This window comes from Lucilia cuprina, chromosome 5 (assembly GCF_022045245.1).
Source record: "Lucilia cuprina isolate Lc7/37 chromosome 5, ASM2204524v1, whole genome shotgun sequence".
Classification (NCBI taxonomy): Eukaryota; Metazoa; Arthropoda; class Insecta; order Diptera; family Calliphoridae; genus Lucilia; species Lucilia cuprina.
Genome location: NC_060953.1, coordinates 600,718 through 624,313, shown reverse-complemented (window position 1 = coordinate 624,313; position 23,596 = coordinate 600,718). Strand labels below are relative to the sequence as shown.

General features: G+C 28.5%; 1 protein-coding gene and 1 long non-coding RNA gene across 3 annotated transcripts in view; one reads left to right on the top strand and one right to left on the bottom strand.

The window, feature by feature from the left end:
- Positions 1-23,248, top strand: part of LOC124420298 — a 137,602-nt gene extending 114,354 nt beyond the window's left edge. Inside the window, exon 5 of the long non-coding RNA XR_006941102.1 lies at positions 23,056-23,248. This is a non-coding gene — a long non-coding RNA (uncharacterized LOC124420298). The remainder of the gene's footprint in view (positions 1-23,055) is intronic.
- Positions 499-6,032, bottom strand: LOC111691209 (bestrophin-4-like). Of its 2 annotated transcripts, XM_046952616.1 has the most exons (7): positions 5,873-6,032; positions 5,691-5,801; positions 3,659-3,769; positions 2,853-3,597; positions 2,572-2,799; positions 2,133-2,511; positions 499-2,074 (listed from the first exon to the last, which is right to left on the bottom strand). In XM_046952616.1, exons 1-7 carry the CDS (start codon positions 5,941-5,943, stop codon positions 1,299-1,301), a joined length of 2,421 nt encoding a protein of 806 aa, XP_046808572.1. In that variant the 5' UTR covers positions 5,944-6,032; the 3' UTR covers positions 499-1,298. The 2 variants fall into 2 exon arrangements, with proteins under 2 accessions (XP_046808572.1, XP_023309634.2); XM_023453866.2 differs by lacking the exons at positions 5,691-5,801; positions 5,873-6,032 and adding an exon at positions 3,829-4,036.
- Positions 23,249-23,596: the final 348 nt, after the last annotated feature.

Genomic DNA, 23,596 nt, shown 5'->3' with positions numbered 1-23,596 from the left:
TGGGAGACTATGTTCTTAAAGTCGAAGTAGAAAATTGTCAGTTTTTCAATATTCCGCTCTAAAAAGTGGTTAAATGATATATATTATATCGAGCTCGCGTTTTTTGTATGCAAATTTCATACACTGTATTTTAAAATAAATACACATACCACACAACCGCACTCAGTCTACTTGTTTTTATAAATTGTTAACAAATTTTTTAATGGATTTTTTAAGTCAATTCACATTGATTGCATATAAACCAAATTCTAAAAATTACAAATTATTGACATCTGTGCAAAATTACAATACAACCCCACCCAAAATAAAACTCTACAATAGCGCTTATAAATATTTTAATTCAAATAAAACTTTAAAATTTTCTTATTTATTTTTACCGCATGTAATAATTCAAATTTAAATTTTCACACATTCATGAAATGCCTCCCCGGGTTGCCATGCTTCTATTTGACAAATTGTTGTTACATACACAAATAAGTATTAGATTTTATTATAAAATCTGCTTTTGGTTGTAATTTATTTACTTGGCTTTTTTCAAAACATAACATTTTACATATGAATGGTCTTCAATATTTTCTCTGTATCTTTTTTTTAATGTGGTTAAAATTATACAGCCTACTGGCAACTAAATATCTAATATATGATGATTGTACAATGTACATACATCCATATGTACATAACTAAATACAACAATATCCTTAAATGTAGTAGTCTGTATGTATGGTGTCATTTTGTTTTGCACAGAAGAACATTTTGTTGCAACAATTTATGGCATGCCACATAAATCGACTTAATGAGCTTTCGAAAATATAGCAACTTTTTCATATTTTCATATCCTCTGCCTCTCTAATATTACAACAATGAAATATGAATGTATTTCAAAGAATTTTTTTGTTTTTCACATAAATACTCAGTAACTTATACGTATCGTAACTGCCTCAACCCTTTCCACTGTATTTCACACATATGGCGTTTGTTCATTTTATATTTTTGGGTAACCAAGATGCTTTTATGGTAAACGAAAATGTAGCGAAAATTTAATATTAACGCAATTTTTTTAAACAAAACCAATGATAATATCCATTATTTATAGTATTTTGGTCTAAAATACATTTTTGTTACATACACTGAAATTATGACTATGAAAATACCATTTTTATATAAGTGTGTATTAACATTTAAGCAAAACGAGACTATAATCAAAATACTTGAGAAAATAAATTGTTGTAATTTTGGTGAAACTATAAAACAAACTCTACTCATAAATAAATGGTTAAGGCAAAAGAAGTGTATTTATTTTAAGTATTGTGTTCATTTTCCGATTCACCTATATCTACTCTGTACTCTCCAAATGTGCTTCCTGTAGACAGAATTTCCCAATCATCTACTAAAGAAGACTGCGTAGATACGCTCCTTGCAGAACCTAATGGAGATGTGGCTTTAGAAAGCCAAAATAGCTCAGATTCATTAGAGGGGTGTGATTTTTGTTCAATATTTGCAGAAAAATTAACTTGATTTATTGTTTCTGATGCTGGAGATGACCCAAAAGGTCTAATTTCTATTGATGGTAATACTAACTCGGTTTGAGCTTCTGGTGATAAAATAGAATTCTCTGAAGCAATTTGAAATATTTGGAAATCTTGTTTTAATGGAACTGTTTTCGTAGATGTTGAAGATATATTTTCATGGCTATCAATATTTGATGTTGGTTCTTCATTAGTTTTCATTATATCATTCGTTATCGACAATTTCGAGTTTTCTAAATCTGTGAGCAACTCTCGCTCCAAAGAATTTCTGTCTATTGTTAGCAGTGTTACAGAAGTCAGTTTTTGATTAGCAGTAGAAGTTATAGGCGTCGAAAGATTTTCATTATTTTTCAGATGAGTTAAAATTTTTTCTTCTTCCTTTTTCTCAAATGATGTTGACTTATTAGCTTTTGTTTCCAAATTAGTTAAATACTCTTTAACAAATTGAAAATTGGAACCAAAATGTCGCTCCAAATAATCATTCATCCTTTGCGTACGTTGTTTTTGGCGTTCAATACGAAGTTTTTCGAATAAATCAGAATCGGAATCTGAAGAAATTTTTTGAAAATTGTTTAATTTTATATTATTATCACACATACCGCTTACCACTTTCACATGATGTTGGTGTTTCATTTTCATAATATTCCTCGTCAATATTCAGCAGCTCTTCTTCGTCCTCCTGAGCTTCAGAAAATTCTTCAGCCTCTTCTGTTACTGGTTCCAATACAGATCGTTTCCAAAGTTTTTCATTGTCTAGTTGAGACTCATATTCATCAATATTTGAGTGTGTATAAGACGTAATATGTTCGATATTTTCAATATCGGAAACTGATTGAAAACTGTTTTCCACATCTACGCTTGTATTTGTTGCATTATCTTCCGAATGTGTGAAAAAACGTTGAAATGCTTCATTAAATCGTTGACTGCGTTGATTTAAATTACTATGTGTTGAAGTTCGTGGCTTTCCATTTGGTGCAACAGAGTTCTAGATATGAGCTTATGAAATTGTTATATTACTTTATATCTCACGGAGATTAGTACTTACGGCTTGAGATGCTACTTTAGATACTACTCGCTTAGGTGCATCTTCTAAGTCATATTTGGCGGTGGACGGTTCTGGTGGTTGCTCTCGTTTCGCTTCACTTTCGTAGGGCAATTCATTAGGATAAACTTCATCCCAGTATTGATCTTTTACTAATTCTGGATGTTCGTGATGCATTTCATCGACTATAAGATACGAGACTTGTAAATTTCGATCAATCATCCAATTTACCTACAATATATATAGAAACTTAAGTAGATGTTAGTTTTTCACAAATACGTTACCTCAAAATCATCATCATCTTCTCCAAAAGGATTAATCAAGGTTTCCGCTACCTTCAACCAGCCCATATAGAAGAAAAACTGCAATGTTATAAATATAGGAGAATAAAAATCCAATGATTCGTAAGTATTATTTTTGTTGTAAGTCCATTGATGAGCCAACAAGCTGCCCACAAAAAAAGAATAAACTGCAATTGTTACAACTTGCGTATAAACCAAAGGAATGCTTATAAAATCATAGTACATTAAGGTGCCACAAAGACCACGGAAACTATTTAACTCATCGATTATTGTTTTGACAGCGAAATCATCACGAATACGGCCCTCTTTTCGTGCTCTCGTTATGATACTAGCCGCCCACACTATGGGCATCCAATGTTTTGGATATTTAGGAAACGAGTTGTCCATTGACTCTATAATTTTCTTTTCATTTTCCAGTAAAAGTCCTGCGTCAACAAGATGTTTCATTTTGGGAAAACGCTTTTTTACACATGGTGATATCATAGTAAACACAATAGTCAGACACAAACACACATAACGCATGACAGTGCGGCGCATTACACGGCTGCCTTCATCTTGGCCGTGCACATGAGCACTAACAAAAACAGCTATTGAGTCGGGCCAAGGTATTGTAATGTACTGTTCCCACCAGCGTGTCATAACCAAATTGACATAGAAACCCAATACAAAAGACAGAGGAATGAGACTCGTATAACTGGCACAATAGTAGACTATACTCTCAAAAGTTCTGATTTAAAATAAATTTATTTTTATGATTGATCTTTTACAAATATTATGAGCTTAATTACCTTTTAGCTTCCTCGTCTAATAAATAAACATAAATCCAGTTGATGCAATAATACAGAGTTAAAAACAGCACCAAGTCCAACCAAATTAATTTATAAATACTGCCTCTCCATCTGCAACAAAAATGCATATATTGAGACCAATGTTTTTCATTATTCGTTCAACTATTTACCTGCCTAGTAATTTTATAAAACAACCAAATTTTTTGCAAGTAGCAACTTCAGCTGTATAAGTAACGGTCATTTTTCTAAATTTATTTCAAAATTATAACTATATATTTTTTATATAAAAAAATTATAATAACAGAATATTGACACATATTTCAAAAAACTATTGTTTAAAACTCATGAATTATAGAGCATAAATATTTATGTCTACTTGATTAAACACTCTTCTTGGATTCGCTGCTATTAGCAAGAGATGATTTTGAGGATGAACTCCTTTTTGACTTTTTATCTTGTGATCCTTTAGACATTGTAGAATTTGTACTTTTAGGATCATCGGCATTTCCAGTCTGGTCTTTGAAATTAAATTGAGTCTTTTGTCGCTGCATTCTTTCTTGTTGTCGTTGTTGCTTTAATTTTTCAAAATCATCTGGTTCATCCTCATCTTCAATTGCTTTGAGGTAATAGTCCTCCTTGAAAAATGACATGTTACTAACTGTAGGAATCAAATTTAAGGATTTAGTTTTCTTGAGATTTTTATCACTTAATGTGCTTGGAATTTTTTGTAAAGTTTCAGAAGGTTGACTGAAAACCGAGTCAGATTTATTTAAATTTTCTGTCAAATCCAGGCTATATGTTTCCTCGCGATTACAATGCTTAGTAAAGAATCTAGTAACTGATTGCTTTTGAAAATATACAAATGATTCGAAATTTTTATGATGTAATATGATTTTACCAAAATTTGTACTCTGGAGGCTGTATTTTTCTTTTCCAGTTCGGCAGTAGAATGTAGTGGCGGATCCTCTGGTATTTTTATTATTCCATCTGTTTCATATGGCATTGTTGTTGGAAATACTTCATCCCAGTATTGATCCTTTATAAGCTCGGGATGTTCATTATGCATTTCGTCCACAATTAGATATGAAACTTGTAAATTTCGATCAATTAACCAATTTACCTTCAAAAAGCAACGTAAAATTGTGTAGGATGACATCGTTGAAATTCGTTCCGAAAAGATTGACTCGAATTACACAACTAAATTAATAATTAAAAGAACTAACCTCAAAATCATCGTCGTCATCACCAAATGGGCATATCAACGATTCTGCAACTTTAAGCCAACCCATAAAAAATAAATATTCCAAAACCGTAAAGAAAGGAAAGAAATAGTCCACGATATTCATCATACCCTTATCATCAGTCTCCCCAGTCCATTGATGACCGAACACCGAAGTCAACAAATACGAATAGACTGCTATAGTTACAACCTGAGTGTAAACCAGTGGTATGCTAATTGTATCATAAAATAACAAAACCATACACATGCCCCGAAACGAGTTTAAAGAATCGATGAGTGTCTTCAACGAAGAATCATCGCGTATACGTCCTTCCTTCCGTGCTCGTGTAACAATACTTGAGGCCCATACTATAGGCATCCAATGCTTTGGATGTTTGGCAAATTTCTCATTCATATTTGTCAATATAACTTTTTCGTTTTCAACTAATAAACCCACATCTACTAAATGATCCAGGGTAGGAAAACGCTTTTTAACACGTGGTGATATCATTGTCAAAACCATAGTTAGACTTAGGCAAACATAACGCATAATTGTTCGACGCATTTTACGACCATTTTCATCTTGACCTCTTATCAAAGATGAGACGTATACAGCTGTGCTGTCTGGCCAGGGCAAAGTCATATACTGTTCCCACCAGCGCTTAATAACAATCGAGACATAGAAGCCCAATACAAACATCAAAGGAATTAAAGCAGAGCTTGTATTGCAATATTTCACAAAGACTTCAAACGTTCTAAAGCCACGAAGAAAAAATTGAAATGAGTTTCCAATTTTAGTTAAGAAATACTTACTTCTTTTGGTCCGCATTCAATAGGAAACGATAAGTTCCATTTATAGCATAATAAATGCCTATATAAGTCAAAACATCCACCCAAATAAGTTTGTAAATGCTAGCTCGCCATCTTCAAAAGAAAGTAATTATAAGAATAAAAAATGAAAGCGTTTTTCGACATTAGAAACCTTATTTCTTTACCTTAATAAAAGTTTTGGAAAACAACCAAACCAAGTGCTATGTGCCACTTCTGCCGTATAAGAAACTGTCATTTTTTAAGGATTTTCAGTGAATTTAAATAAAAAGTTTATTCAACTTGCTACGACATCGTTCAAGTTTTATTTAATATTTTGCTTTAAAAATATAAGAAACAAAAATTTCAATGCTAATTAAAGTTGCTCGTATGCCTGGTTGCAAACACAGAATTTCCTTTTACATTTGTTATAGTTGTTGTTAGTAATTATTTAAATTACATCATTTGTATTTATACTCGGCTTCCGTATATTAAAAAACCACCAGACATTCATGCAGGAACACATATTCAGCTCAAACAAAAGGCAGACTGTTTGGTTGGATGGCAAAACACAGGTGTAACATTATGCGGTTTTTGCTTCTTTAAAGCTTCTTTAGTTTTTCTTGCTTATAAACCCTTTCGTAGTCCTAGAAATAAAAAAATATGTGGAGAGTTTAAAAAGTTTTTAAAATAAAATTTTCAAAGAGATTTAAAATATTTTAAATATTAAAGATGAGCCGGTTTATTTGCATTTACTTTTCAATTAATCCACCTGCTTGGAAAATAAAATGTATTTAATATCAAGTAAATATGGTTACATATAGTATTTTTGTTATATGCCGTGTTTTGTTTTATATTTTTTCGTAAAAGCCACAACAAAAATTAATTTGGTTTTTCTTTACACATAAATGCATGTCTGTTTGTCTGCCTGCCTGTCTGTATGTTTGTGTTTGTTGAAACTCGTACGTGTGCTTTATATTTATACCACCTGTATGTATGTCTGTATATGTGCGTATAGTGGCAAGAAAACGAATACAATTTACTACTTCTACTACAAACCACGTGATTCTGCCACAAGCATGCAAGTGTTGAGACGAACATGTGGTAAGAAATACAAAAATAAAAGACAATACTAAAAACATACAATTTTACAAATAAAATTAAAAAATCGGATTTGTTTTCCGGTAGTAGTGTGTCCACATACATACATACCTTTATAAACCCTCATATATCTTTTAGGCGAGTTCATACCAATATATGTACTTACATACATACAGACATTTATTTAAATTATTATAATTATTGTTTTAAAAGTATGTACATGAAAAACATTAAATAACTGCAGAAAAGTTATTGTAAGAAAAAGTTAAGTAATTAAAATTAATTCCCTTTAAATATGTAAATAGCTGTTGGTTATGTGTAAAAGTAAAACGAAAAAACGATTTATATTGTTTATTTGGGTATTTCGTGAACCGATGAGAAAAATGTAATTTTCCGTGAAAAGAAATGTCAGAATAAATAAAATAAATATTGAGTAAAATATTTAATTTAAATAAAAAAATATTTCGTTCGTTTCGAATGTATGTTATATCAATTCGAAAAAAATTATATCAACATCGAACCTATTACATCCGTTCTGACAGACTACAACACTGACTACTAACCTACCTAGTAAAAAGCAAATGTATTTTATTTTCCATTCTTCATTTTCGATATTTATGTTGGTTATTTACATGATTGATTCTTATAATCCAATGAGAACAACATGATTTTTAAATGCATTTCTAAAAAGTTATGTTATGCTGCAAGAGGATTTTACCATTAATAAAATTCTGTATCAAAAACAGTTTTTATAACGTTTAACTGTAGTTTTAAACTATCGTTAACATTACTTTTTAAATTTATTTAAAAAAACTATAACCAATCTACACACACTCATAAAGAGATTTTTATTGTACTATGAACTATTAAAAGCCTACTATAATGTCTTGTGGTTTTACCATACATAATGTAGATTTATTTGCATTTCCTTTTAAGGATTTATGTAGCCATTTAAATTGTATGAATGTTTGGGTATGTATGTATGTGTGTGCATCTGTTTGTCTAACTTAGTATTTGTTGTAGTACATAAATTACTCATGCCCAAAGTTAATTGACAAAAACCGCAATTGATAAGTAGGAGTGAGTAATTGAGATTTTGTATTATTTAACAGAATGCGTAATTTTTGGGGTTGTAAAGGTGTAGTCTAGACGTATTGAATGTAAATCCTTTTAAACCTTTAAAATAAATGTAAAATAATGGAGAAGAAAAAGCAAGTCGTTGCTAAATTAATTATGCTGCCTGCCATCATTAATTTTCATTTGTTTAAAGAAATTAAACAGTAGTGGTCTATTGGGTTTATTTTTTACTACTTGTTTTCAACTTATTAAATGGTGGCAAGTAATGAAAACCTATAGGAGTTTTACTTAATTTTTCTCATTTATATTTTGTCCCTTCTATTGTTTTGCAAGTTAGAGAAAATGTCACATTTAGTAGCCATTTGTAAATTGTTCATTAGTTGGTCTTAAGTGACATTTAGAAAAGTTTTATTACATTTTCCTTTACATTTTTTCGTTGCTGTTTCTGCTTTTCGTTATACTTTAGAATCGTATTGAGGAATTAACTTAACGGTTTCTTATGCAAATTAATATTGACACAATTGTTGAACATGAAAAACAATAAGTTGCTTCTTTTAAAATATTCCACAAAAATCTTCTCGAACCAAAAACAGAAAAAAAAACATCTAAGAATAGAATTGAAGCAAACAAAATGTGTCAATATTCATTAAGGACTAGTTCATTTTTTTATAGAATATTTTTTCCTATAATGAATTGAATAATTGAAATATATTAAGAAAATAGAAATTAATTTCAATTTACATTTCAGCTAGAGTCACAAAACAATATGATAATTTTATTATTTACATAGAAATTGATAAATTTACTTTATATAAGTTTTAGAATTAAAATAAAACAAGCAAAGCAAATAAAATTTAACAAAACAAATCACATACCGTACCATAACATAACAAGAATGGGCTTAAGAGGGAAAACTGTTTTTACAGTTGTTCAAGTTGTTGAAATTACCTCCCTTTATAAGGCTCTCAGATATTTATGAATCATAAATTTATTCCCTTTGCTAATAAATATGACACTTAATAACCTTCTACTCTAATTTACATACACCATGCATAAACTAATGGAATTTCATATTAAATAATATAACAACAACAGCAAGTCACTCATACAAACATACATACTCTCAATTCAATTGTTTACTTGTGTAAAATGAAAAAAATGTCAGTATGAAAGTAAAACTCACTCACTAAGCAGACAGGGATATGAAAACTATATAAAAATAAAACATTAGAACCCTTTTATTTGCATTTGTAATTAATGCGTGTAAGACAAGACCATAAAAACACTAAACATTTATAACACTAACAACAACACTAATACACCAACAACTACATAATACCAAAAACAACAAATATTTATACTTTTATTCTAATAACAATATGAATGTAAAACATTAATACATGTTTATTACACATCCACACACACTTGCCACACTCATATTTATAATTTCAGCAAAATACCCATAGGACCACGTAATATGTGCCAAGTACACTCTACACTCACTATTTTAGCATCTACTCCATTCAGCAGGAGTAAGTATTTCATGCATAAATTCATTTCAAATATGTTGCTTTATTTACAGCATCATAAAATCTAGTTTTAATAATAAAACAACAACCAAAAACCCACAAACAAATAACAGCAACAACAACAAAAAAGCCAAAATATATTTTTAAGTAATCAAAATAATATTCATAAAATTTAGAATAATAAATAAACTGCCTAAAGGTTAAATCCATCCCAACTCTCTCATACAATTTTTAAATGTTTACTTATGCAAATTAAGAACTAAAGATAAAAAACAACTGTGGTAGATCTATGTATAACAATATACGATTTGCAAAAGCATTTACATTTTAGGTTGTCTTAAGAGTTTATAAAGAATTTAAATATTTTAAAATGCCAGTAAAGTGGAAATTTATTTCAACTCTCTAGAACTTTAACAGTCAATTATTAACAGTTTGTCAACGCATATGAAATAATATATATATTAAATCAAAATTTTATGACAAAGAAATAAGTACTTAAATTACTCAAAATTCCTGCTGACAAGTTGGCTAAAAATTTACGTTTTTGGAATAATGTAACCTGGTTTGATTAGAAACCATCCTGTTATTTTGTTTAAAATTTTGTTATTTCATTGTTTCAATATACACACAGAGATTTATAAATACATATAATCACTTAAAACTTGCATATGTACAGGAAAAATACATAAATGCTATCAATACTTTAATTACAGATAAATGTCGATGTATGCAACATTTAATGTAAGTAAATTTCCAAGTATTTTATGAAATTTGTTTACATTGTTGTTAACAAAATTCAAAATAAAAACAAAGAGAATAATACAAAAACGTTTAAAAATAACAGACAACAATTTTTAAGTGAAAATCATTGAAGTTTATCAGTACTTGATGCATCATTTTATTTTTGCATTGTTTTGGTTACGTACAAAATATACACAAATATATCTTCAAATATGTTCATATGTTTATACATTAGGATGACCCCGTTTATACTTTGATCCAGCTTATCAATAAACTTGTCAAAAATTTTTCGGCGGGAACATCAGCAACTTCAATTTTGGGTCCCCTTAATGTACATACATACAAATAATAACTTACATATAAACATGAATATTATTAGGGTGATAAACTATTTAATGAGAGAAAAATGTACGAATAAAATGCGGATTAAAAAAATTAATATATACATTTTTCCTTTATTTTATGCATTTAGACACATATGAGGAAAATCAATATAAGAAGCCTCTCGGTTCACAAGAGTTGTCCTTATAAATAAACGCAACCTTATTCTGAGGCTGTAAATAGAAAACCATTTTACTGAATTCTCTATCTGCAATACAAATGCAGTCGGTTATGTTGAAGAGTGTAAATAAAAGTTTGTGCGTATAATAGTTTATACATGTATGTATATACGTGTGCATTTTTGTGTGTGGAACGTAGTATACAGTGCGTATACGTTCTGGTGCATATGTATAAATGTGTACATAAATATGCGTGTTATTTTAACTAGTGATGGCAAATTGCTCTACATGTTGTTGTTCTTGCTGTTTGCATAAAACAACAATAACATTATTTTACATGTTCACAGAAAAACAAGTACACTTTAGTTTTTGGAAAATATATATTTTCTACCAACATCTACCCCTCATTCTCTTTTACTCATTCCCTTAATGGAGGCAGAAGTATGCTTTTGTTGCATATTTAAAAATGTTCTAGTTTTAACAAAACTCTTTACACTCCTCTCTATAACTCAGTCTACTTACATGAGATTATGTGCATACATTAACAGTTTTGTTTTCCTTTTTTTTGTTCCCAAAAGTTTAGGTTTTGATCTTAAAAACAAGTTAGTCAGTAATTGCTTCAAGTTAAAAGTGTTAGGCTGTGTTATTTTGTTATGTTTCTTGTTGTTGTCGTTCAAAATTCAATTGCTATGCAGTATACAGTAGGTGCAAACATGAGTAGCAATAACAGCAGCAACACTAGCATCCTGTTGTAGTAACCTTTATTCTTTACTCGTTTAAGATCCTTCACATGGACCACATAACGATTGATTTGAATTGTATATGTGTTTGTTTGTTTGTTTCTAGGTACAATATTATACAATATCAACAGTCTCTTCATCATCGTCGTCGTCATTTAAAATATTATTGCTACAACAGTGCAGCATTAAAACATATATACAGTGTGTCTGCCATTTTGTATACATGCTATTGCATGAATTTAGCAAAATGTTGTGGTATCGTATGCTCAGCGGTTGATGCTTGTGGCAAGGCCACCACATTGATGCTGGCTGGGGTCATTTGTAGTTTTTATTTTTGTCAACTTTTTTCATTTCAAGCCTTTTTCCAATCACCAAAAAACAGAACCTTGCATCTCATATTGTATTAGTTAGAACTCAGTATGTGTTTGGTTAACCCTTGTCAAATGAAAATTTGCATAAAATTTAACAAAGGACAGGATGACATACAACACTCACACCAACGCATTTCAATGTACGATGGGACTGTGTGCGCAAGGATATACATGTGTGTGTACAAAGTGCCAGTAATGAATGCATCCAGTTTAACTTTTTTGTTTTGACTGATCGACTAGTATTTTAAGCAAAATATTTCGACACAAAACTCGATTGATAAAGTTACATAGAAAAATGCAACACATCAAAAATGGTTCATTTAGAATTGGTTTTTAATTTAATGTTATCTTTTGGAATCTAAATACATATCTTTCTCTATATGCAGTAAAAAAAATAATATAGGTCTCTTCAGATTTTGTTCATATATTAAATGCATCGTATGATATATAAATTTTTGTGTTTTGCTAAAAGTTGTCGTATGTTTGAAATTTGTTAGTATACTGGTAGTTTCCAATGAAATTTATTTTAACATCTTTGTGCAATATGTTTACAATATTGTTTTTGGAAATTTGTTTACAAAAGTTGTGGCAATTTGTAGTTTTGTTTGTTGTATCTTTTAGATCGAATATACCGCATAAAATTAAATATGAAAATATAAACGAAAATATCAAAGAGCGTTCAAAGTATTCAATACAGTTGAACATGTTAGTAACATGCTACATTTTGTATTCAATAACAATAGCATAAACTTAAAAATCCTTTGTGCAATAACAACTGTCAGTCTTTCTATCAATGATTAAACAATTTTCTATATTACAAAACAAACGGAATACATTCACACATACATATATATTCGCACTGTTGGGTATAAAATAGCAACAGATTGTTTAATACATACATACTTTTTACCATTCACACAGAAAATGTTCGACCAATTGTTTATAATGGCATGCAGTACATACAAAAAGACATACATATAGGCACATGTAGGCACGCTTACATACTTTATACGTTTGTATAAATACATGCATGACCAAAAAACCATATTAAGAGTAAGAGAATTGTAAAAATAGTTTGTTTGCATGGTTTGTGGCATGTTGTTGACATATAACAACAAGCCAGCCAACCAACCAACAACATACAATTTTATAAAAACTCCCACACACACACTAGCATTCGTATTTTAAGCGAGAAAAAGGGTAAAATTGTATAGCAAACACACAAATACATACATTGTAAATACATTTCTTTTACCAAAAGATAACAATATTTTCTCTGTACTTTTAGTAGCAACTTCAACAATTGCAGCAACATCAGTAATTTTTTCATCAACAACTTTTTCTGTTAAATTTTCATTGTATGTATGCGTTTTTTAATGTTGTTGCTGCAGTTTTTTGTCTTATTGCAGTTGTAGTTGTTATTGCTTTTGCTGCTGTTCAACATTTACAATATTCTCTTTACAATTGCTTTTATCACACACCACACTTTTAACACAGTGGTAATTTAATTGAACGGACATAACGGCTGAAGAGTCACTTCTGGTTAATTGAAAGCAATTAAGTGTAAAATTGCAAACTTTGATTGCAGCTGCTGCTGCTTCTAGTGCTGTTGTGATGTTTTTGTTGTTTCTGTTGCAGTTGATTTTGTTAAAACTTCAAATTTGTTGATTTTTCTTGCTTTTAATACAACGAATTTCTATAAAACTATCATTAATTTTTATAACATTCAGTTGCCATGCTGCTGCTGATGTTGTAGTTGTTCTCTCTGTGTACATAATACTACTATGTCAATCATTTTGTTGCAACAATATCGTTTGCCATGTTTTTGTTTTGCTAAATTAAAAACGACAAATATGTATGAAACTTTTAATTCGTTTGGGACATTTATTTAGTACCCTACATATTTATAATGGCTCGACACCCTTCACTTAAATTTTGTGTATAGTTCCTATAGTCATATCATCAAAGAAATATTAATAACTAGATTTAAATTGTAAATGGACACAAAATACCTTATAGACTTTAATTTATAGGGTGAACATAATTCAGTGCGTTAATTTTATGAATTATATTTAAAAACTGTTTACTTGCTTTAAAAATATTTACAAACCAATACAGAAAGTTATATGTCAAAGAAATTACCATAAATTTTACTACAAATTCATCAATATATAGCATTCTGCGTGTGTGTGTAATATTCATTAACGATAAATTCCGCGCAATATGCAAAAACTACACAACAAGAAATGTTCCTTCCAAGTAATAATATATATGTATCTCTGTGTAAAATTTATTTCTTTAACATGGTATATCCATTTTAATTCTCGATTTATTTTACCTTACGAAAAATTACATAAAAATTATCCCACAGATCTTGTGAAAACTTATTCCTACAGTTATCTACATATAAGGACTCGAAATATATGTACATACATACTTTCTATAGTCGTAAAATGATTCTGTAGATATAACAAACGGGATGACAATTTGTACATAGCTTCCTCATGAAGTGGAGGGCATACAAATTTAAATGTTGCATTTGAGTAATTTTAAATTCAATCCTATTTCTGGCAGTGTTTTTATTTTACCAAAATCAAACATGCAATAATTACAACTGCGTACAATCAACGGAAACAACCACAAAGGAACATTGTTCACAAAAAATAAAACTGATTAAAATACATACAATTAACTGCTGATGATGGTCACAATAAAATGTTAAAAATTAAAAGTAATAAATTGCTGCAATAAAAGTAAAAGGTGTTAAAATTTTAATTCATAAAAGTGAACTTTAAACTGCTATTTACACACTAAGCTGCGAATAGCGCCATCTATAGCAGAATGATTGAAATTTTTGTTTACTTGAAAATTGGGCTAAGTGTGCATAGTGGTAAGATTGCATAAAATGCAACATGGTTGTGGTATAAAATAAGAATATTGTGGTGAGAACTGTGTACGAACAATCTTATATGACAATTTAATTCTTTGTTCTAATTGGATAGTTTCCATGTATTTTTGAAATGTTTTGTTTTATTGTTACAATTTTCTTTTTGGTTTGTGTCCATACTGAGAAAAATCATTTCATATTTCGACAACAAAGTTGGAAATTTTATTTATTTTTTGTAAAGACAATCAAGATCAAGTTTACTTGATTAGGAATATTCCAGATTTGAAATTATTTTTTCGAATTAATTCTTTATGACCATTTATGACCATTCAAAGGAAAATCGTTTCAGAAAGTTAATACTTTTGAAGTTTTTAAACATTTCTATTTACTGTTGGCAAACAAACACAATGTAAACTTAGTTTTTCTTTTCGTCAAAATTTTAAAGTAATTACACTGTACGTAAAATTTCAACTTTCAAAAAGACACAGAAAAACGCTGAAACACGTGAACATAATTTTTGGTCGTAGAATCTAGTGACATACTCCGTTTTGAAAAGTTTGGTCATAATCAGAAGATATTGCATTTTAAAGTTTAAACTGTTTCTGAGATGATTTTTGATTATTTAAATTTAAAAAAAACAAAACTCACACGTATAGAAAAGTAAATAAATACATAAAACTAAAGTCCATTTTTCAAAATTAATTCGTATGTCTATGCTTGAAAAAATTTTTTTCAAATTCCAAAAAAAATAAAATATCACCTCACAATAGTTTTTACTTTATAGCGCAATATCTCCCGATTTTGACCCAACTTTTCAAAACGAAGTATGCCACTAGATTCGATAATTATCGACAAAATTTTGAAAACGATATTTATAAGAGAACTTTGGCTTACAATACATATGCATAATCCTCCATGTTTCAAATCGCAACCTCTGAATTTACTGCAAAACTGACATAATTCAATATTCCGTTTAGTCTTTAATTTTTAGCGAAACGACGCTTTTGAATTATAACAGTTTGTAGTAAATGAGCGATATGTATTACAAAAAAAGGAAATCTCCCTATACACAAAAAATAAAATAGGGATATTAAAGATTTAGCGAAATAAAAGTGAAAAATACAACAAATGAATTTAAATTGCATTTTTCCATTTTTCACACCAAACAATCGAAATGCTAAAAAAAATATTTTGAGGCATTAAAATCCACATTCCTTCTCTTTTCCTCTGCAGCTTAATACATGTCGCCGTATGTGTATATATACGTAAGGGATATTGTTAAAATTAAGTAAACATAGTCGGGCATATTTAAACATACTATACACATATTCATAAATACTTGCAAATATATGTATATGTACATATGTATGTACATTTGTAGAATCATGACAAAAGTAAATAAGTTCATTCATTCATTTGCTTTTTTATTCATTTAATGGGTTTTAATAGACGCATAAATTACACAGTGAATTTAAATTTTTAAAAATTATTATTTTTTTGTTTGTTTTATATTTTATAGTAAATATTATAACACAGACATATTTAAATACGAAAGGATACATTACCGCTTTATTTGTACCAGAGCCTGTATGTGGAAGTTTGCTTTTGTGTATATTGGCATATGTATATGAACACTTTGGTTCTTTATTAATTTATACATACAATATATATGTACCATTTTTTGCATTATACATTTACATATGTATGTTATTTTTAACGCCATCATGCATACACAGTTCTTACAAAAAAAAAACACCCATTTCACTATTTGAGTATTTCCAAACATTAACACACCCACAACAGTATACTTTTGTTTTGAAAAGTGGTTGAATTGTTGGCTTTAAAATTCATGTATTTATTGTACTGTATAGTATTTTTATCATACAATTTCATAATTAAAAAAAATCCATAGAAGAAACCAACAAAAACTATTTTTAAACATTTGGTTTATATGTATGTACAAAAACTTATGAAATTGGATTATTGTTCTCATTATTCTCTTTGAACTGCATGGTTAATATCTTTGTATAACAACTAATGAGTGTCCTCAAATATTTAAGAGAGAGCCAGTAAAATAAGCTTTTTACTGGCTCTTTGTAATCTATTAAGTGACGATTGACTTTCTCATAATATACTCAGATATACTAAACTTTCCATCTCAGACAAAAATAAATAATTTTGTAGAAAATTTTTTGTTTAATGCCCAAAACTATACTTCATTTAAAATTAGTTACGACAGCGATCTGCACATTGTACTGCTAGATAATTTGTTACTGCATTGTAAATATGAGTTTTTAAATGATCTCGCTAAGATATGCTTCGTATAATATTCTTCATTATTTCGAAAAATTTAAGAACAACATTCTTATAAGAATTTCTACGAACTACGGATCTTTAAATTTGAATTTTCTGTAATACGTAATATTTACGTAACTATTCACCACCAGAGAGCAAACGCCGTTATTTTTGCGAGTAAATATTGTATTAATTTAGACTGTTCGCCAGATGGCGTTTGTGTCGTAAAGTGTCCGTTTCTGCTGATGTTTTTAACACCAAAAATATTGGTCCTACACTTACATTTAAGTATATCAATCTGTATACGTTGAACCTAGCCCCTCTACAAACTCTCCTTCAGAAAATGACTCGAAGGTCAAAATTCACTTATAAACACTAAAAGCTTGGTTAAATTCTACATATTTTAATATAATAAAAACACGAATTAAAAAATACTAAAATAAATGTTTTACATTTAAAAAAAATGTAATTTTACAAAATTCGATATTTGTTACAAAGCAAACATGTATCGAATTATTTCTGAGCATAATTAAAAAAAAAAAAAATTATTTATTTTGATGCTTAATTAGTTTAAATACTTTGTTCTGTATATGTGAATCTTCACAAGTTAAATCTTTAATTTAATTGTACTGAGTTGAATTTATTTAATAATGTCGCAACTTCAATTATCAATTTAAATCTAATTTAAAATCAATAATTCGTATATTATGTACATTACAGCTGTCCGTACTCAATGGTAAACATTTATTTTATTAAATAATCCGTATTAATTAAAACAATTTTATGTCAAATTTTTGTTTTTTTTTACAACAATTTTCTATAATCAAAACCATAATTTCATAATGTTGTGATATTTGTTTGAACAGTAAATGATACTCATAAATTTAAATTTAATTTAATTTAATTAAAAATCAATGATAAATGGAGTACATTTATTAAATCATACAAAACACCAAATTCAAACTAAAGAGTTAGAATTGAATATAGTAAATAGTAGTTTTTGTGCATAGTAGTTTTAAAATAAATATTTTATTTTCTATAAAGTTTTTTATTTATTTTAATTTTCATCAGTTGCACCCGTACCCGTATTTATGGAATAAATGAAAAAATTAATATCATAAATATTATCATTGTCTACACATTAACATTAAATTGCACAATATAAACTCATTTACCTAACGAGATAATGTTAATATGTATTTATCATCATGATGATACCAATAATGATGATGAGCATGTCGATAATGATAATGAGATGGTGGTGAGAAAAAAAAACAAATTATCTGTTGAAAAAAGGAAAAGGAGAACGTGTCCATTATTATGTGCGATACATATACATTTTTTAGACATAATTTATGGCAATTTTTCAATTTCCCAACATATAATTTTAAATCTATAGAGAAAATAAAATTATAAACAACTTTTTAAAGGGAATGAAAAAATCAAATCCAATCAATGACACCCACCATTTTTATGCAGAATTTGTAAACAAGAGTGCTATTTTGTGTTTATATGAATGTTTATGTCTATGCTTGTTCGCATAGTAGTAGCAAGTAGTCGATATAGTGAGTGAGAGATTGAATAAATGAACAAATGTCCTTTTCAAACGGAAATTGGCGATTCAATCACAGGAAGTGTCAACGGTTATGGCGGTTGTAAATGATGTTCAATCGAGTTCAATACAAATACGTTGCACACATCTACATAAACTTACACGTATACACAGTATATAATGTCTATGAACTGGGTTGAATTGTATTGTGGGTGTGAATGTTTGTGTGATAAACAGATTTAACGGAGACACTTTTTAACGATAAATTATGCATAGAGATGAAAATAATGACGCCGATGAAGCTGAAACTGATGATTAAATGATACAATTTTTTTCCTACAATTGTAGTTGTTTTCTATTAGGAACATAATAAAAAGAAGAAAGTACAACCCATGTTTAATTTAAATTGGAAAATGTAATAAATATTTGAAAAGAATTTCACAGTACTTAGTTTGTTCATTGATATCAGAAATATAAAAATTCAATTTAAAGTTTTATGGATAAACAATTAATTATTGTGAATTCAATTTTGAGTAGAGTGATAAGAAAATTCCTATTGCTAACTTACACTTTTAGCGTTTATTGATTTTGTTGCATCAAAATCCATTATATTAATGATGCTAACGCGTGAGTGTTATCACTCGGGTGCGTTTCAATAAATATTGATTGAAATTCCATTTTAAATTCCACTATTTAATTCATTAAAAATCGTTTTTTTCTTTGTAAAATACATAACAGACGATGAATAAATATTTCTATTCGAATTTGCAATGTTTATTTTATGTTTGTCAATGTTTAATATCCCCTTAGTTTTATGGTTTATTCAATAATTTATTCAAATACTTGTTTACTTATTAAATACATTATTTTCTGTTAATCAAAACATAACAAAAATTATACTTGGGAAATTTACAAAATTCTTTTTTACATATTGCGGGTTATATTAAACGATAATATACTACTTATATAACAAACATAATTGCTTCTACATTGAACTGGAAATTGTACAACAAATTTATTCCTGTTTAATTTTTATTTCTTTTAAAATGCTCTTTGCCATAATTTCGCAATAAAACTACGTAAAATTTATGGATTAATATGAATTTTTACAGCAAAATTCTCTAAAAAAAATATATTATATAATTATAATGCCATGAAACGTAGACAATCATAAAAATCTGAAATTTCATTGAAATGCAAAAAATTCTGTATAAAATTATTCATTGAAAATAATCTGTTTAGTTTTTGATTCTCTCAAAAATCGTATGTAACAGGAATTAAAGGATAACTGTTTAAAAAATATTAATAAAAACTACAGCTTTTAAAATTAGTTTTATTAAACGTTTGATGTAAAGTTGCTTGCTTCATCGTTACCATTACTTTTTTAAAAAATTTGTTTTAGGTACTTATTTATATAATTGCAGAATAAAATTTATTTTATTTTCTCAGTTAATTTACAGCTATTTTAATTGTTTTTAATTTGATATTAATTTCAATTTTGGCAGATAAACCCTGGCTTTGACACACTCCTCTATTAAGTGTATTTGAGCGAGCCACGTCCACGGGAGTGTGTCCATTGAAGTGTATTTAAATAACAGAGTAAAATGTTTGTCTAGCTGTCTGCTTTCTGTCTGTACTTTATGGTTAATGAATAACAAATAAACTTGATAAAAATTTACCCGTTAATTAAATTAATTTTAAATGAGTATATTTTGCACATTCAACCAAACCAACAAACAAACTCAAAACATACACACTCTTACGCACAGATGTACAAACACTCTCGTTTAAATAAAAACTTAATAAATTGAGAGTTTTTCGTACAATTAACTAGACTGTTTGTTGTTTTTCCAACGTAATACAAACATACAACCAAACGTACATGTTTGTATATGTGTGTAAACACACATACAACTACCATTGTGAAGTAAAATACGAAAAACAACAATAAGAATTGTACAATCAATTGAATTGATTTCATCACAATGTCATTGCTAGTTCGTGAAATGTTTGCCATCGATATTTAATAAGTACTTGAATGATAGCTTATCTACCACTTACGCATCATCGTCAACATCAGTCTCATTTTCCCCATGGTGGAAATGATGGCCTTGTATTGTTTGTGTTTTGGTTGGAAAGTATATTTTATTGGATAATTTAAAGAGCTTTCCATTAAGAACGACATACATACATATATACATACTTACATACATACATGCATACATACATATATACATACATACATACATACATACATACATACATACATACATACATACATACATACATACATACATACATACATACATACATACATACATACATACATACATACATACATACATTCATACATACATACATACATACATACATACATACATACATACATACATACATACATACATACATACATACATACATACATACATACATACATACATACATACATACATATATACATACATACATGAATTTTATAATGCAGTTTGGCTTTAATTTGTAGATAAAACACTTTTGATCTTTTTTAAGAATGCATGTATTTTATTTTTTTGAAGTTCTTCAGTTTATTTTGGTAATTTTTCTATATCATTCTCAACCCTCTAATTATGCTTATAATTACGTATCATGGTCTTAAATTAGCTTGACAAAACAACACCACATCTTAAATGAGACGAGTATTGTATGATCCATGAAGCGTCAGTAAATGTCAAATAAACATACGCAACTCAAGTTCTCCTTCCTCTTCCCATGATGAAAAATTCAAACGCATAGCCATCATATTTTACATGCAGTGAATATTAGGAATGTTTTTGTATTTTAAGCTATTTCACAGCAAAAAGAACTACAAAAGAAGCGAAAAAGATGTAGAATTTACACCATGGAAGTACTGAAAAAGGCCTGAAGAAGTTATGATTTTAACACAGGCCTGGAGGGATGTCCTTTTTATTTGGTTCCAAATTCACTACATCTGAAATCATTCTCAGGAATTAATTTTTATGTTTTTTTTTGGAAGTTATTTGGAGATGAAAAGTAAAAAAATATACCTCCAATTTAAAAAAAATTGGACAGTTTAAGATAAATGAAAAAATTCTTTTAAATAATGTTTTTTATTACAACCCCAAAAATTATTCACAATTTATGAGAAAATTTCTACAAATGGATAAAAGTGGGGCTGTAGCTCCAACATATGTTTATTAATGAAATACAACTGACGTCGTACATCGTACTCACTCGCATACTCACACATGCACCGTATGTCTGTGATAAATTCAAAGGATTTCTTGTCGAATTTGTCAAGCATGAAATAAGTAAGAATGAGCTATTGGGCTGGGATGTTGATGCATATTTCGGTTCACTTAAAACACTCATACAAACTACAACATTCAGAAATACTCATACACATACCTATGTACACACATGTATTTATGTGACTTTTGAAATCCCAGCAAGCACCAAATAAAAGAATTGATTATTTTATTTTTATTTTATGTTTCTTACATATATATAATCTCAATTTTAATGCAAACCGCTGTATTTTGGTGGGTTAATGTCTGCATTCATACATGTGAGTGTATGTATATGTTTAAATTAAAGAATACCTTGATGAAGGCACTCGTTTGTCATCTTTACGATACTGAAAAAATGCACATATTTTTAAAAATAATATTTTTTTTTTACATCACATATGTATGTATACCTTACGAAATATATATCGTCCAATGATATTTTTTGAAATGATTCCATTACTTCACCTAGGCTATGGATCTTATAATTAAATAATTTGTTTTCATATACCCTCTATCTAAATTTATGTGGGTTATGAACCTAATCATAAAAATGATTTGTCTCATTCATGAATTGCTCAAAACTATATAAATATTTAACGTTAATCGTTTATTATAAAAAGTGTGTAGGGTTGCATATCATTGGTTATGGCCGACTATATATTCTTACTTGTTTAATGTAATAAAAATAGTATATTTTAACGCCTTGATGATTGTACTTTAAGTTGCATCTATTAAGTAAATACAAAATGTGTAAAGAAGTAAAAGAAAGAAACGACTTAAGAAAAATAAGATTGTGTTAATAAAATACCACCTTTTTGTCCTTATTGTGGTTGTATATACAAATACATATGTTCATAATGTTCTAGATTGTTTATAGATTTTGCTTCTGTTTCGTTGATTTATATATAATTTTCAACGCTTTTTTATATATGCACAAGGGGGAATCACTAAGTAATTGGAAACAAATGACAAAAAATATATACAAATTCCATGTTACCCATCATGCATGTTTTCAGTGTGTCTTTCATTCAAAACATGAGTATCATTCTAAATATATAGATATATATACATAATGGTCGCCCCAAATTGCAGTTTACTCTAACATAACATTTTTCAAAATTTACTGTAAGATACCATTTTTTAAAATGTTTGTGTAACAAACTTGTTTCATCGTGGGTTAAGCTGGACCCATATAATTTTTTAAGCGATTCTCATAAAAGTTTTATTTTTATTTAATAAACTCTTTCATAAAATATTATAATTAAAATAGTTTTTTTATTTTTATTTCCAGGTCTCAAAAAAAAAACAAAAAGCTCTTAAAAAGTAGAACTGCTATCAAGGAACGCGTTTTGACTTTTACGGCAAAGAACAACAACTACTTAAGCAAAAGTTCCTAATTATGAGAAATAAGAAAATAGTAAAACCTGCAAAATACAAAATAAAATAAAGTTAATAAAAAATAAATAAAATTATTAAAAACAACATTTTTTATACCAAAAATTTTACAATGTGATATCTTTTGTGAATATTTTTAAGTTTTACAAATATATACAAATATATTAAAAACAACAAATAAATTGAAAATTTAGTTAGGTTTCGATCATTTTTCGATTTTGTTAAATATTTTGGCGCTTTTTCAAAATATTTAAACGAAACTTAATACATACATATATTGGAATATAACGATTCCTACAAGCTATCATATAACTTCCTAGGTCCATTATGAAGTGAGATATACTCATTTTAACTATAAATTCCATTTTTCAGCCGCTTGGCCGAAATTCCTGGCGGGCCAAAGGTTGCCCATTTTGTAGCCAATTTTCCAACCTATC